The sequence below is a fragment of the Dicentrarchus labrax genome, unplaced genomic scaffold, assembly GCF_905237075.1.
Source record: "Dicentrarchus labrax unplaced genomic scaffold, dlabrax2021, whole genome shotgun sequence".
NCBI lineage: Eukaryota > Metazoa > Chordata > Actinopteri > Moronidae > Dicentrarchus > Dicentrarchus labrax.
The window spans coordinates 20,569,652-20,585,664 of NW_026136705.1; the positions used below are offsets into that span (position 1 = coordinate 20,569,652).

At 40.0% G+C, this 16,013-nt stretch overlaps 1 protein-coding gene across 3 annotated transcripts in view; it reads right to left on the minus strand.

Moving 5' to 3' along the window:
* Positions 1-942: 942 nt before the first annotated feature.
* The window catches only part of LOC127363729 (transcription factor COE1-A), an 87,324-nt gene continuing 72,253 nt past the window's right edge, over positions 943-16,013 (minus strand). For 2 of the 3 annotated variants that reach the window (XM_051400565.1, XM_051400564.1), the window contains exons 12-17: positions 9,233-9,298; positions 8,972-9,134; positions 8,098-8,280; positions 6,859-7,056; positions 6,157-6,225; positions 943-4,351 (exon numbers count right to left, since the gene is read on the minus strand). In XM_051400565.1, coding sequence (XP_051256525.1) covers positions 6,158-6,225; positions 6,859-7,056; positions 8,098-8,280; positions 8,972-9,134; positions 9,233-9,298 — 678 coding nt within the window. In that variant the 3' untranslated portion in view covers positions 943-4,351; position 6,157. The remainder of the gene's footprint in view (positions 4,352-6,156; positions 6,226-6,858; positions 7,057-8,097; positions 8,281-8,971; positions 9,135-9,232; positions 9,299-16,013) is intronic. The other variant, XM_051400566.1, reaches the window with a different exon arrangement.

Consider the following 16,013-nt stretch of genomic DNA (forward strand, 5'->3'; position numbering starts at 1 on the left):
TCACTGAAATAATAGTGAAATTAAAATATTCCTTTCTGGGGACCCCCTGGAGCTCTTTTAAGGACCCCAGGTTTAGAACCACTGGCCTTAAGTATGTGTGCACTAAGTGTCATCGCACCCACAGGTGTGATTCATTTGGTTTAATGTTCCTGACCCGAGGCTTCAGTTGGTTACAGAAAGCAAAACAATGCGGCAAGTTTGTTTTTCTTGGGACGCAATAAATTGAGAAATTGTCACACCTGATGCTCAGTTTCCTCTCCTCGAGCTGATATCGTGTGCTACCGTATGATCCTGGCATTAGATTGACTTGACAGTCTGCTGCCAAAAAGGCAAATTTATTACTGCATGAAGGTATTAAATTCATATGATCTTTCAGTTTTTGTCCTCCAGGTTTTATTTCCTGACAATGAAGAGCATAAATTCAGTGTTCTTTGGTGATAAAGGCACTCACTTTTTATTGACTCACTGTTCATTCAATGCTGAACCCTCTTTCATTACCGCTTCATGAACTTCTTGCCTCTCTCCAGCTTTATCACCCTCAGCAGGTTCATTTAGGATAAACATTGAAATCAGGTCCAAATGGATAGTGTTTGGCTGTCTAAAATGTGAGTGTCACCATCAAACTCAAGGTGGGACAAAGAGCAGACATCATAAACAAGATGTAAACTAAAACAGGTTGAAAGAGAAATTAAACTGAGGACAAACCAAATATCTAGAGGATTCAGGCAGTTAACACAAGTGAGCTGAGTCTTTGTGACGACCCGACTCCCTCCTCCAGACTCCTCCAGAGAGGCTCAGAAGTTCCCCACTGAAAACTGCACCGGTGCATCTCAGTTCCCTTAATTGCATCCTCACTTGCGTCTTTTCCTCGCATGTGTGGCTCTTTGCATTATACTGCAGTTTGAGTGACAGTGATGAGCAACAAAACCAAAAACTGACACCTTTTCACAGAGAAGAGAGAACTTTAATTAAATATAGTGAGAGTCAAAAAGTTATTTTACACTTCAAAGTTTAAAATAAAAAAAATGAACATTATCATCTTTACAGTAGTTTCCTCTGTACTCTTTCCCCTCCACACTGCTGATAATGTGTATGAATGATGACCACCACTGTAAGCCTGAACGCAGACAAGCCATGATAAATGTTATTACTGTTGTTGGACGAGTGCTTCGGATCATACTTCTTTTAACCAAACCCTCTATTTACTCCTTCCTGTACAGGTATTTATATATGTACTATAAAAAAAACTTCCCTTAGCTTTAAAACATCACATTTTTCTTTTACACACACACTCGCAGGCACTCTCACATGTAGACACTAACAGCAGAGTGGTCTCCAGACCCATGTTTGAGATAAAATAAATAGGTGGCTCATTTAAAAAAAAAAGAAAAAGTGAGGGAAAGAAAAAAAAAAAGGGGGCAAACATACAGAATATTAAAAGCACAATCAAAACAAGGTGGGGGGAGGGGAATGAGAGAGAGGACAGAAAACCTGACTGAGGCAGGAGAAGTGGCTGCAGGAGGAAGGAGAGAGGAAAAGAGATTTTTCTAACATCCCTTTAGCCTTCATTAAGCAACTCTGTTCCATCTTAAAATCCATCACATGGAAGACAAACACAGATAATTGTAATGTACTCTACATCTAGATAATGCAACAAAATTATTTAACAACAATGATACGAACAACATTGTGACAAAATGAAATATGAAAAAAAAAAAAAAAAAAAAACATCCTCCTGCTTCCTTAACTTACAAATGATGAAATACACCATGGCTTATTTTAGTTTGATTGAAATTAGCAGTGGAAGTATGGCTTTTAATGAACAGACACTATAATACAAAAACAAAATAGATGTCTTGATAACATTCAAATCCTTACACATGAGACACAGAGCAAATGAGGACACCTGAATCAAATTCTTGATAATGTCCATAATTGTTCATCCCAATTTTAGATTACTGCTTTAATGACGGACCTTTAGTCTTCTGGCTGAGGAGGTAGCTTTCACTCACTTATTTTCATTTGAAATGTTGATGTATTTCCTTTCCGTTTTTATTGAGCACCAACATCCAGGCAGCTGGAGGTCTAGATCTCTACAGGCACGAGTTACAAATGATTTGCTCAAATGGGAGGAATTCACTGTAACAGCACATTGATTTCTGTCCAGTTAAGAATCCAGATTCACTTTAAAATGTATATTTGTGGCAAATGTCATCAACCTGAAACAATAAAGATGAATTTGTGAACACTACCTAGAGCAGGTCTGACAGGTGTACATTGTATGGCATTCTCACACGTGTGTGACAAGAAAACACAAGTAGCATAGAAACTGTGGCGTAAGACTGTTCAGGCATTAATGTCTCAAATAAGGGCTTTGGCAAAATTAACGTCATCATAAATGAATTAAGACTGTTGAACCACACACACACACACACACACACACACACACACACACACACACACACACACACACACACACACACACACACACACACACACACACACACATACAGACTGCAGGGCTGAAGGAGCAGTGACTTTCACAACAAACTATCAGCTACTTTTCTCATTCTTGCACACAGGGGCATTTAAGACATGTCGCTGGCTAATTGTCCTGCACTGCAAAAAATGTCTTTTACAGGACATGGAAAGTTCATCTTTTCCTCTTAAGAAAACAAGTGCAAAATGGGATGCAAGCATGCTTAAATTATATAATTTAAAATACAGCTGCAATATATATAAAAAAATGGGCTGAACTTAAGGGTAGATTTGAAAAAAAGTGTACCTCAGTGGCAGATGTTTTCACAAAATAAGACTTACTGTTGCTGACGGTTTAATGACTTGGCATTCTTTGCAGCGCAGAATTTTAAGACACACCATTGGATAATTGCCTCACTCAAGCTGTCAATCACATCAGATAAGTGGGCAGGGAACAAAAAGAAACACAATCTGATTGGCCGGCTAATCACAGTAAAAATATCAACAACACAGCAAACCAAAAGAAAAAACAAAACAGAAATAATGATTTATGTATTAAGACAACAATTTGAGATGGGAACTCTCACGCAAAATCAAAGTCAAAATGGCAGCAGTCGTTAAGACATGTCCCCCCTCTTATAGAGATTGCTGTAGCTGTGTCCAACTTTCTAACTGATCATGTGGTAAAAGGGCTGATGGATGGACTCGGTGGCAGAGTTGTTGGGTCAAATCCTCAACAGTGAAGCTGCTGTTGGCACCCAGTAATCACACACTCCTCTGTGGTAAAGAAGCTGAACTTATTTATGGCCTTTTTTTTTTTTTTTTTACTTTACAGTTAGCTCATCAAATCTATTTTGAATTAGCACTGCAGCAAGTCTAATTTCTCTGCTGAATTTTGCACGGTGGAAACAGGTTTATTTTGCTTGTCCAAAGACTCTCTACACCTTCTGTTGGCTGAAAGACAGATTTTCTCTTTCTAGAAAATGTAGCACACTGGAGCAGCATGCAGATGCATTTGAAGTGAGCTCAAAGTAAACATTACTTATTTTCAAAATGGCTAAAGCTGCAGCATCATTCGCAGGCGGGAAAGCATCTGAATTCTTCGACAGATCGATTAAATGCAGAGGAAGATGAGTGTTTGAGCTGAAAGAGAGCTGTGTCGATTTGGCAAGGAGAAGTGAAAGTGTTTGTGTGTGCGTCTGGTTTGGCTTGTCTGTGTCGGCTGGATTTGACCCTGTACGAATCCTACTGCCTCTTCTTAATCGTCATCGCTTTTACTCATCGTCACCATCATCATCGTCAGGTATTCTTCACATTATATTCCTTCATTAATGATCAAACTTCATAAATAGAAAATCCCTCATGTGAGATAAAATTAGAAGATGATTATCACACGTTAACTGTTGCACAAAAGAAAAAACAAATCAACAATCACTCAAGGGAAAAAGTGGATTCTCTCCAAAATAAATACACTTCCTGTGTCCGTGGAGAGTCATAATGTAGGCGTGGCCGTTCTCCTATAAAAGCATCAAGGTGTACAAAGTCTAAACAACTTATTTCCTCACAAACAGTCTTTGTTTTTTAGTTTTTTGTCTGTTTTCTTGCAGTTGTTTTTGTGTTAGAAAGGGCCTGAGTTGGGTTTGTTCCTTCAGATCGGGACAGCTGCTTCCATCCCCGACCGGAGTCTGACTCGCACCAAAATCCTCCGCCAGGATCGGTGTGAGTGTGCTTGATTCATCTCGCACACACACACACACACACACACACACACACACACACACACACACACACACACACACACACACACATACTAACACACACAGAGTCATGCACTCACACCTTTACATGGGTGGGACGATCATTCCCGGAATTGCTGTAGGGTGGAAAAAGAAACAGAGGGAAGAGAAGAGAAAAAACATTTAAAACACAGCCAAATATTTTCATCATCATAAAAAATTCCCTCGTAAATACATCAATATGTTTTCCCATCTGTGCAGCTGTGTGACTGCAGCGACATTTAAAACATCAATAGACAAATAAATCAGTAAATTCGAGCGAGGACACATCATCTAAGTTGGCTCTTAGCGATGCAGCTCACACACAAACACACACACTTAATTCCTGCGCGGGAACAGTTGGCGTATTTTACTGTATGTTTGTGAGTGTGCCTGACAGATTGCATCATGGCGTGTGTTGTATTTAAACCCAACGGATGGGTGTCACCATATTAAAGACAGAACCAAGCCCAGAGTGACACACACACACACACACACACACACACACACACACAGAGTGGATAAATTATTAAATACATTGTTTTATACTTCATGGTGAGTGAAACCTTTAAAGACAAAATAATACATTTTTAGTACCAGCATGATAAAACTCTACAAAATGCATTGTTTCAGTCAAGCTTAAATGTCCCCCTCTTTGTCTTTTTTGTCTCAGGTACACACACACACACACACACACACACACACACACACACACACCATAGGGCAGGTATACTGCCAGTATGCCAGTATAAACTGTCAAAAGAGTCGAACAGCTGTCATTGTTGATCGTTCCCTGGTAAGCTGCCAGTGTGTGATCACCGACTGTGTGTGACAGAGGAAAGTGTGTGTGTATAGCTGTAAGTGGGGTGTGTTTATTTCAGCTGTGCTTTGAGACTAAGCTTTGAGTTCCCACACCCCCGCACATGCTCTCTGTACACACACACACACACACACACACACACACACACACACACACATGTACACACATAGGAAAGCAAGCGCAAAGACACACACAGCTAAACAAAGCCAGTGATGTTGAGAAATAAATTCTCTCTGCCAAATGTCTTTTTTTTTTTTTTTTTTTTTTGTAAATATCTAACTTCCTGTCTTTTTTCCCAGCCAATAAGAAGACAGGGAGGAGTTACCAGGCAACACAAGATGTGTGCTCTGGGATGAGATGTGGATGGAAAATAGGGATGTACCCGAAACTGTTATTCGGGAAAGCACAAATAATGTGATGGATACGGATATTTCTTCTACCCGACGTTTTAATTGAAGTTTTAAATTTAACGCCCATCCAGCGAGTGACACAAATCACATGTACCCAAGATGTTGCGTGAGCAACAGACAGCATGCTGGGTCTGACTAAATGCTAAGCGCTATATATCTATATTACATTTTTTTCAGTTTGTCTCCCAGTTAAAGGAGGTTAGGTTTTGATCATAAAACTTAGTTTTGTTAACAATAAAAATAAAAAAGAGGCACAATAATTGCATTACCAATGAATATTAGGTTAGAAAATAATAATAAAGATAATAACAGTTGAATTACGGTATAAACCACGCCCATCGTCAGTCTTCTATCCTAATACAGTGACAAATAATTTTGGTGGTTGTACAGATACTGATAATGAAGTCTCTGTACACCTCTAGTGGAAAAGTTAAGGAGGAAGAGGATGAAGGGTTGATGATGAGACAGAAGGAAGATGGAGAGAGAACAAAACAGAGGAAGGTCTGACATGAAAGAGAAGCTGAGGTGAAAAATCAGGAAAATGACTAAAGGATCATTCAAAGGTAAAAGATGTGAATGAGAGACATTCATCACTTTATTGAAATTAGTTTACCAAAAGTTGCAAATGGTATTAGTCAACAGAGCTGAAGGAAGAGATAGCTGAGGGACATACTTCAGGTGAAGGCCAGGCCTTGTAGAGAGCTGGCTGTTGAGTACTTGCTAGAGTCCACAAATGTTTGATCTGGTAGAGAGAGGCAGAGAGACAGACAGGGAGAGAGAGAGAGAGAGAGAGAGAGAGAGAGAGAGAGAGAGAGAGAGAGAGAGAGAGAGATAGGGACAGAGAAATGACAAAGGAAGGGTGGAAGGTCAGAGGAATGAAACAAGGGTTAAAAGTTGAGAGAAAAGACAAGAGAGAGGAGAGAGAATGAAAAAAAAAGTTAATTCAAAGCAGAATAAAAAGCAGACTTGGATAAAGTATCTAGTTCTAGTTCACTCACTGTGAGTGACTTATGCTGAATGCTAATGCACGCTAACATGCTCAAAATGACAATGCTAACATACTGATGTTTAGGTGGTATGATGTTTACCACGGTAAACATCTTAGTTAAGCATGTTAGCATTTGCTAATTAGCCCTAAAGGGAGTGGCATGTAGGTATTGAAAATGTAGTGGTAGTGAAAATGTCCATAAACACATACAGTATATGCACTATTTGAATGATCAGGTCCTGTAACAGGATCGAGGGAATTACATGAAACATAACAGTGACTCCAGTAACAGAATAGCTTAAAAAATTCAGCAGAGCAGCATAATCTGCTGGGGAAATCCTCCTTCCTCCCAGCATCCTCTGACTGACTGCTGTCATGGTAAATTACCTTGGAGCCCGTTGCCGTTGGCACTAGTACAGGAGGGCGGAGGGGAAGAAGAGGGCCTGACCACTGGAGCGAAGGCAGACTTCTGCTTAACGGCCGCCGACACCATGTTGGCCGGAGAGAAGGAGAAGACACCAGAAGAGGCGGAGCAGTTGGAGGGGAGAGAGGTGGAAGAGGCCATAGTGGGACTGGATGGAACAACTGGGGTGGAATAAAGAAAGACGAATAAGAAAAAGACAGAAAGAGAGAGGTGGGATAAGGAAGATTATGGTTACTTCACAAGACATGATTCTCAAATGTATTGTTTCATCAGTTACATCAGTTAAAATCTCCACATTGTGTGAAACATAAAATAATGTAAAGTAATAAAGTAATGTTTTAAGATGTCAAAGGAAGTTGGAATGACCTTTGATATAAGGGCTTGAACTTGGACTATACTATACGGCCAAATGTTTGTAGACACCCATGTCCACAGATTTTTGTATTCTTTAGTCTGGGGCTGTTTTTGTGGTTTGAACTTTGCCCTTTAGATCTGATAAACACACTTTTGGCCATGTAGTGTATTTTTTTTTAAATAAAATCTACTTCATGAGAAGTAGATTGAACTTCTCTTCCGAAGTCAAACATCTTTATTTCCATTGTCATCACCAGAAAAAAAATATCAGCAAACAAACAAAATCTCACATCTCTCTGAATCCCTCTTTTCTTTCCATCCCTCTCCCTCTTTCTCTCTTTCTGCTAAATGGAAAAAGGGATGCAATTTACCACCAGAGAGAAAAGAGGTGTGGCTGTCAGATAAAAGGCCAGGAGGGAGGAGATGGAGGGAGGACAAAATGGAGCTGTGAGTTGGTGATTGTTTTTGAAGACACAGACAGAAATCCCCATGGGGGAATCTCCACACAGCAGATCTGAGACTTTCTGTCCACAGACTTGCGTAGGTACAGTGTGTAAGATCTGCATGTACGCAATGTTGAGCACCTGTAATTACACTGGTGGCTACGTTTCTGCATTTTGATGAGATAGGTGGCAGTTTAGTTACTTTATTTATGTTCATGTATTTTATGAAAGAATAGGTAGATTTTCCCCTACAAAGCAGCTAAAATGACTGTAATCAGCAACTTCAGTGTGGTTCAAGTTCTTCCTAAGTGAAGTAGCTTGGTTGTAAAATGGTTATTTCTCCCCAGGTGGAGAATACGCTTGAGTATATGAGTCTGTGGAGTAAATGTACACATGTACACTCACTAGCATAAGGCGAGTTGGCTGCAGAGCCATTGAGGAAAGTGGGCGAGCCTCCCAGGTTGGTCATGCCAGTGTTGTTAGCGTAGCCGTTCATGGTGCTGGTAACTGAGGTGTAACTGGTCTGCTGAGGCGTTGAGCTGGGCACGTAACCATGAGGTGACACACTACTGCTGCTGCGCACAAAACCTGCAGAAAGGGTGGTGGAAGAGGAAGAGGAGCACGTAGTGATTGGACAGTCAAAGTGATGTGAGCACAGATCATTCATCATATAAATCTGGCAGTTCTGCAAGGGTTGAGGTAAATTTATATGAAATCTGTTAAAAAACTTTTCCTATTTACTGAAGTGAACTCTGGAAAAGGGAGTCGTAGAGCAGTGGAAACATATATGGTGGCCTAAAAGAAGTTGACTTTATCAATGTTGATATTTTCAAGTTACATGGTTTCATGTTTACAGTGATTTCAGAATAGCTGCTTTTGCTCTTCTAGGCCTTACAAAATGTCACCAGAACAAAGCTGTTTAACTGGCTGTTAAATAAATATTACACCCTTTTACTCCACAACACATCCACACAATATTAATACATTTTCTATAACAAGAACAAAATATGTAAAAATGTGATAAGACTTTATGACACATTTTCTTTAAAGATGCACTGATGATGATTTCCCTGCAAATATGTCACAACACTATGTTTGAGCAACTTGTGTAATATACACTGAAGTCTTGTTACTTCAAAGATTCAAAGATATCAAATTATTTTTCTTTCAAAGTGAAAATCTTGTATTCAGTGTTTCTATATCAGAAGTGATGACTAATATTTGGTTTTCCATTAAAATGACTCACTACACTATGATAATGAACCCTCTAAATTCTTACCCTGATTGGCCTGTGTGGGTTCGGAGACATTGACGGACAGCTGCCCGGTGAAGGAGTTGACCCCCATCATGCCGCTGTGGGTGGAGCCGGAGAGCTGGGTGTGTCCTCGTGGAACGCTGTAGAGAGCTTCTGCAATGTCCGCTGCACGCTTCAGGATGATTTCCTACAGAAAGAGGAAAGCAAACATGGCATCTAAAATAACACTTTCTTTTTTCTTTTTTACTTTCCTTGTGGATGTTTGCATGTGTGTGTGTTCATTACCTGGTTATTATGGGGCAAACCATAGAGGGCTTCTACCAGGTCGGCTGCTCTCTTCAAAATTACCTCCTTAGAGTAAGAAAGAGAAAAAGAAGAATTTGCCTCAGTCTGTATGGAGTAAACACATGTAATGTAGCCCTACAGGCTCTTTTCTTGGTGATCAGAAGTCTGAAAAAACATCAAAATCAAAATTCCCCAATATCGAGGTTTTAGATGGATGTGAAGACATAAAGTCAGATGCACAATTTAGACAAAGAAGCACAAAGTTATTTAAAAAAAGACTTCCTTCCTCCTTCCCAGACACACCATCAACCAACATCAATTTCAGCATCTATTCATGATAAACAAATTGCTCCTCACTCCTTTTAACAGAAGATTATCTGCTGTCAAGTCAAGTGCTTTTATGCGTTTTTTTTCCTGTGTGTCTAAATGACATCTTAAAGTGACAGGTATTTAAAATATACTCTAAAGTAAATCTAAAGTGCTCTGTAGGCTGCACATTGCTGTTCAATCAGACTGCAAAGATCCAATGTGAGCAGATCTGGAGTGTCAGTCCAGACAATCCTTCAAAGGGCAACATCTTAGATTTTTATCCTTGTATTGATTATTATTTCTATGATCTAAAATTCTCCAAATGGTTTGTAAAGGTGAACAGGTTTTGTGACGAGAAGAAGAGGATTTCTTAATTTCTTGTAAAGGAATGTGTTATCACTTATTTCTAAAATGTATATCGCAATGCCCTCTTCCTCTTTTTCTGCTTCCATTTTCACCTTTCACTCCACCACTTCCTTCTTCCCGCTTTGCCTCTACATTGGGAATTATCTTTTCTATTTCCCCACCCACCAAACCCTCTACAGTTCTCTCTTTTTCTCAGTCTCTTTATTGTTTCTCCTCTATTCCTCGCCCGCCCACTCTCTCAGTGTCTCTCTCTTTCTCTCTCAGCTCCCACCCCGGGGTCTAAGGTGTCTTGTTTAACAGTTAATGTGTTGTCGTTTCCACAGCGTGAGGCCACCCGGCGACAGAGAGAAAATTACTATGTGCTTCACAGTATTAACCTGCACTGTGTGACACACACACACGCACACACACACACACACACACACACACACACACACACACACACACACACACACACACACACACACACACACACACACACACACTTATGGTTGGCTTGCATGTGTGCTCTCCTGTGAGTTTGTGCCTGGTGCAACATATTGCCTCTCCATCAGTGTGTGTGTGCATGTGTGTGTGTGTGTGTGAGAGAATATGAGAGGTCACAGAGCCAGTCAGCAGTTTTAGTGTGCCTGTCCATGGTGCTAAATTCAATCTTTTACACATTATTATGGCCAGGCTGGCTCTCTGTTAACCTCTCATTATTAGACTGGTGAGCTGAGCGCACACACACACACACACACACACACACACACACACACACTCACAGAAACCTGATCCTGAATGTTTGAGCGGTTCCAGTAAGGCAGTAGCTGATAAACGGGAAGGAAAGATGATCCTCTGGTAACATCATCATTATCAGGTCTGCAGGCTTCTGCTCCTACATCACTCAAAGTCTCTTGACTGCCGGGATCGATGCACTTTGAATACTTTGCCTGTTTACGTCTTTTCATATTTAGACACACAGCTACTTACATCGCCTAATTAATCTCTCCCTGGTTGCGTCTGTAAATAAGAAAGCATTGTTCGTCAGATTACCTCTTGTTCAATACAAATGAATAATGCCTCCAGGTGCATTGTGCAGATATGAATGAGAATGAAAGTGTTGATAGGGTCTTGTGGGTATCATTTATGTTTCAAAACTGATTAAAAATTCTAAAATAATCCGGCTTTGATGTCCCAAGGGCCTAAACTTTTATCAATAGGATAGCCCTCAGCAACAACCAAAATACATCTAATTGTAGTAACAAAATGTAACTTGTTTTTATGTTTTTAGGAAAAATTGGGGACTAAATATGAATGTTAAATGTTTTACACGGCTGTTTCAACAGCATTTTAAGAACTATATGTATTTGTGAAATACACATTAAAAACCTTTTTTAATGTTGTAAATATACAAACGTGTATTTATACAGTATGTAACCTAGACCTTTAGATACTTTCAACCAAATTTTGCACGGTGGAAAGTTATAATCTCTCGTTATAATCTTAATTTACGGTCCACTTTCAACCACATATCCCTACATCAACGAATTAAGTTTGCTCAGTGAGTAAGGGGACTTTAAAAGATTTTGTCAAATTTAAGTGCTTACCCTCTCCTTCGTGTTTCTGTCTATCAACTGCCTCCTGGGCTTACAGTAGCTAATGATGACAACAGAGTGACAGAAACCAACTCTAAAATAATTCTTATTTTAATCACAGCTTGCCATTTTCTGTGATTCCTGTAATTGCTGCAATAAAGCCTGATTATAAAGCTTTAATCTCTCATGTTTGCCTTGATTCATCTGATTGTCCTAATTTGTTTTTATCTGTTGTCAAATATTTATGGAATATACGCCTGACATGTACTCGTCTGTCATTTATTGTCACATCTTGTCAGTCTTTAAAAATAATTTCAAAGATTCAAGCTCTTGTCTGAGTTTATAACTCACCATAAAGACTTTTTTAAAACTTTAGTATAATCTATTCTTGTCTATTTCAGGTAAATATGCAGACAGACAGGTCAACTGACTGACAGACAGAGAAGCAGGGGATGAGTGAAAGAAAAGACGGATCTGTTGGCAGAGAGAAAGAATAACTGGAGGTGTCTAGGTGCTTTTACTGTCTGAGTTATGACCAGCCTTAATGTGATAACCATACATTACACACACACACACACACACACACACGCTCACACACACATGTTGTATGCATTAGGACCAGGAAACGCTGAGCTGAGTATCTATGGGGTCAGATGTGTGTGTGTGACGTGCGTGTGCCGTGCCAGCACAGACATGACACACACATGACTTATTCCTCCCTAATGCTGATACATTAGCCGTTTAATCCAATACTAATGTGCCATTAGGGATGCCGTACATGCAGGGTCACACCTTGCACATAGATGATGTCATACTTTACATGTAGACTCGAAGGGGATGTGGGGCACAGTCACACACACACACACACACACAGACACATATAAAAGTATTGACATGCGTGCACACACACACATCCTCTGGGGGACATCTTCTCCTACTAATACATTGTGAGATAGTGTCAGGATGCGTGGTTTCAGATTTCATCTCTTCTCACTGGTGAACATCGACATGTGAATTTAAGTGCTTATGAGCGAGTGACACAGATATATATTGAGTAGAGAGAGAGAGAGAGAGAGAGAAGAGGTAGAGTTTCATGGTTTTATGTCTGTGTGTTCATGCATCACCAGGATTACTCATATTAGTGATGCTGATGACATGACCTCAGTACGATGCATGACATCATCAAAATGAGTCGCGTAGAGATGTCAGCTGAGTGAGTCACCAGAGGAAGTCACCAGTCTAACGGAGGTGACACACTGGTCAACCTTTTCAACCTGAAATCCTTCACTGAGAAACAGACATTTCTGCACAGACTGATTCTTTTAGTAGTTTTGGCTGTTGTCACTTAGCACTGTTTCTGTTACGTTTAATAATCACTCAGATCAGAAAATGAAAAATCGAATAATCTACTTTGACAATTACACTTACCACATAACATTCAGTGAAACTAAATGAATATGACTTTATTTCAAAGTTACACTGATGATGATCTCTTTTCTGGTAATCACAAGTCAAGTTTCCATTCAACCAAAATTCTGCGACTAAAATCATCATTCATCAAGAGTACAATCAGGGCAAAAACATCACCTTTTATTCACTGGGTTTTAGAAAATATATTCTAAAAACCAGAGGACAGTTATTGTCTTTTAATGCTGTTTTTTTCTTCCAACATTTTCTGCTGCAGTGAAGAGGGGACTACAAGCCAAGAGAGGTGATTGATTCCTTTGTGCATCCAAAGAGGCATTTCTGCTTCTTACTCTCTTATTTACTGGCCGATCGCCCACGCAGGTGATTAACAGCAGATTGGAGTATAAAAACAGTTTTATAGCAGAATCTGGTTGTTGATTGTTAAACATTTCTAGTTTATTGAAGCTACTGAATTAAAGATTCAAGGGCCAAGATTCTTACATTCTGAACTAACATTTAGCATATTAAAAATAAATGGATATTGTTGCTGCTTTCTCATAACTGGTTGCTTGCTGGTTGTGGTGAGAAGCTGCAGGTCTGGGAGTCTATAACTGGGGCATAAAACAGCAGGAGTCCTCTGTCAACAAAAAAAAAAAAACACTGAAGAAAAAGTCCCTGATTCTCCCATATTGTTCTGAGTAACTTCACAGTATTCCCCAGTATTTTTAAACAGCACATTTAAAACACAATCTATGTGCGTATGTGTGTCGCTGTGTACAGTAACTGTATGTGCACATATGGATGGATGCTGATGGGATCACAGTGACACAAACTGGCATCTGAACACTGGTGCCTGTGTGTGTGGCTAGCAAAATCCCCTCAATGTTCACTGAACAATTATAGAATCGGCTGTCCACTGGTAATCCTCTCATACACTCCACTGCCCCGTCTGTCTGTCTGTCTGCCTTCTTCATAGCGCTGGTAACAAACTCTTATAACTTCAATAAAAGGGCTGATCGATACCCGCAACGAGCAGGCAAGTGTGTGTGTGGCGCCAAACATCACCCACCCACCCATATCAATACACACACACACACACACACACACACACACACACACACACACACACACACACACACACACACACACACACACACACACACACGCTACAGCCTCCTTACACGAGACAAACAGAAAAGAATATTTTTACATTGCTCCCACATGCATCTAGCATCTAAATAAACACAGATAAGTCAAATACAAGTACAGTCTCTCTCTTTTTCTACACACACACACACACACACATACACACACACACAACACACACACACACACACACACACACGCACACACGCATGCACATGGTCACTGCTGGTGGGCAGCAGTAATAAAGTCTCAGGGTTCGATCGACCACATGGCTACACCATGATGAATTACCCAGGAATGCACACACATACAGCGCTTAAGCACACATGCACACACGCTCACACACACACACACACGCTCAGACACACACACACACACACACACACACACACACACACACACACACACACACACACACACAGACATACACACAGACACACCACAGAAGCAGATACAAACATGTAAGAGGAACCTTGTTCTAAACAGAGAGTATCAACAGTGCGACACAGTTAACAGAAAAAGGAAGGTGAAACAGTTACAACTCAGGGTCGTGTGTTCAGAGAAAGTCTCTGTCATCAGGATGAATGAGTTTGGTAAATCAGGTCCATGGTGCTGTTACTGTAGGCTCAGAGAAATGCAAGGCACTCTTCCAATGTTAGGGGTATTGGAAGAGAGAGGGTGAAAAAGTGACATTACATATTGGCTTCCTGAATCTTTTTGTCAGTGATTGGTTGCAGTTTCAATGGTAATCTGAGCGTCTCAAAAGTTGAACTATTTTACTCGCTTACATTTCAGTTCTCGTGCTCCCGAAGAACATGGTCTTCCTTTATAAAGGAAAAACGGGCTGATTCGTTTCTCTATCGTCTTGGATCTGATACCTGATCAATGTGTCCAGCTACTCTGGTTGCATTTCCAGCAGCTTAGTGGTTCTCATTGTAGTTTTGCCTGGAAATATCCAGCGTGACATCATGTTGCTTATAATTAGCTTGACCGCTTATCCATGGGAATACATTACCAAGTAAGACTGGCCTAGAAAAGTACAGTGCCAGTATTGTTTTTTAATAGTGCTAGAGGGCTTTATGGTGGACTGGGGTCAGAAGTGATATCAATAGTTGGTTCTTAAGGTATTTATGGACTCATTTAGTACAAGTAATACACTCATTTATTTTATTTATCTTGACAAGCATAGCCACAAAATAAAATGTGTTGGCTAAAGCTCAGATATAGAGAGATTTTTCATTTTTTCCCCTTAAATTTGCCATTATTAAAATAAATGTTAACTCCTCTGTGCAGATCACTGTTTAAATGTCATATTGGGCCTTTTGGCTGTAGGCATGCATATGTACAAGTGGAGTGTACCACAAGAACAACAAAAATAAGAATAATAAACCAATTTTTGTAACTAGTTAAGTAGCAGCCACTTCCTTCTCCCAGCATGGTTCATTGGAAGTGGTAGCTCATAAAGCAGGTCTTACCAATCAGATTGCTTGGACCAAATAATCTGTTGTAACACTAAGAGTCCTAAAGCTTTCTTTTCCCCTTACAGAGGTAGTACAGAGAGGAAAAGGTGGAAGCATTGTTAACAAACCGTGCGTCATGCTCCGTAAATCTCTCACAAACTGCGCAGCGGTTGTGTGTACATACATGTGTCTTTGTGTGTGTGTGTTTATGCGCGAAAAAGTGAGTCAATCCTTTTTTCTGCTCTGACTCAGCTTTTACCAGAAGATAGAACTAATATTGCTTATGGTATTACATACTTTGGGTTGCTATCATCATTTCCTGCACTGAATTTTCTGCAGCACTTATTGCTCTCTTGGTCATACAGTAGGTAAAAGCTTTTTAAAGAGCTAAATCTTCTCCAGTGGGCTGACTTCACTCTTCCACTCCATTCCTGACTCCTACAGCCTTTTGCACAATTTATGTTGTAGTTCTGTCATGGCTTAAAATGAACACTTTTCAACCTGTCCGATGTCCTT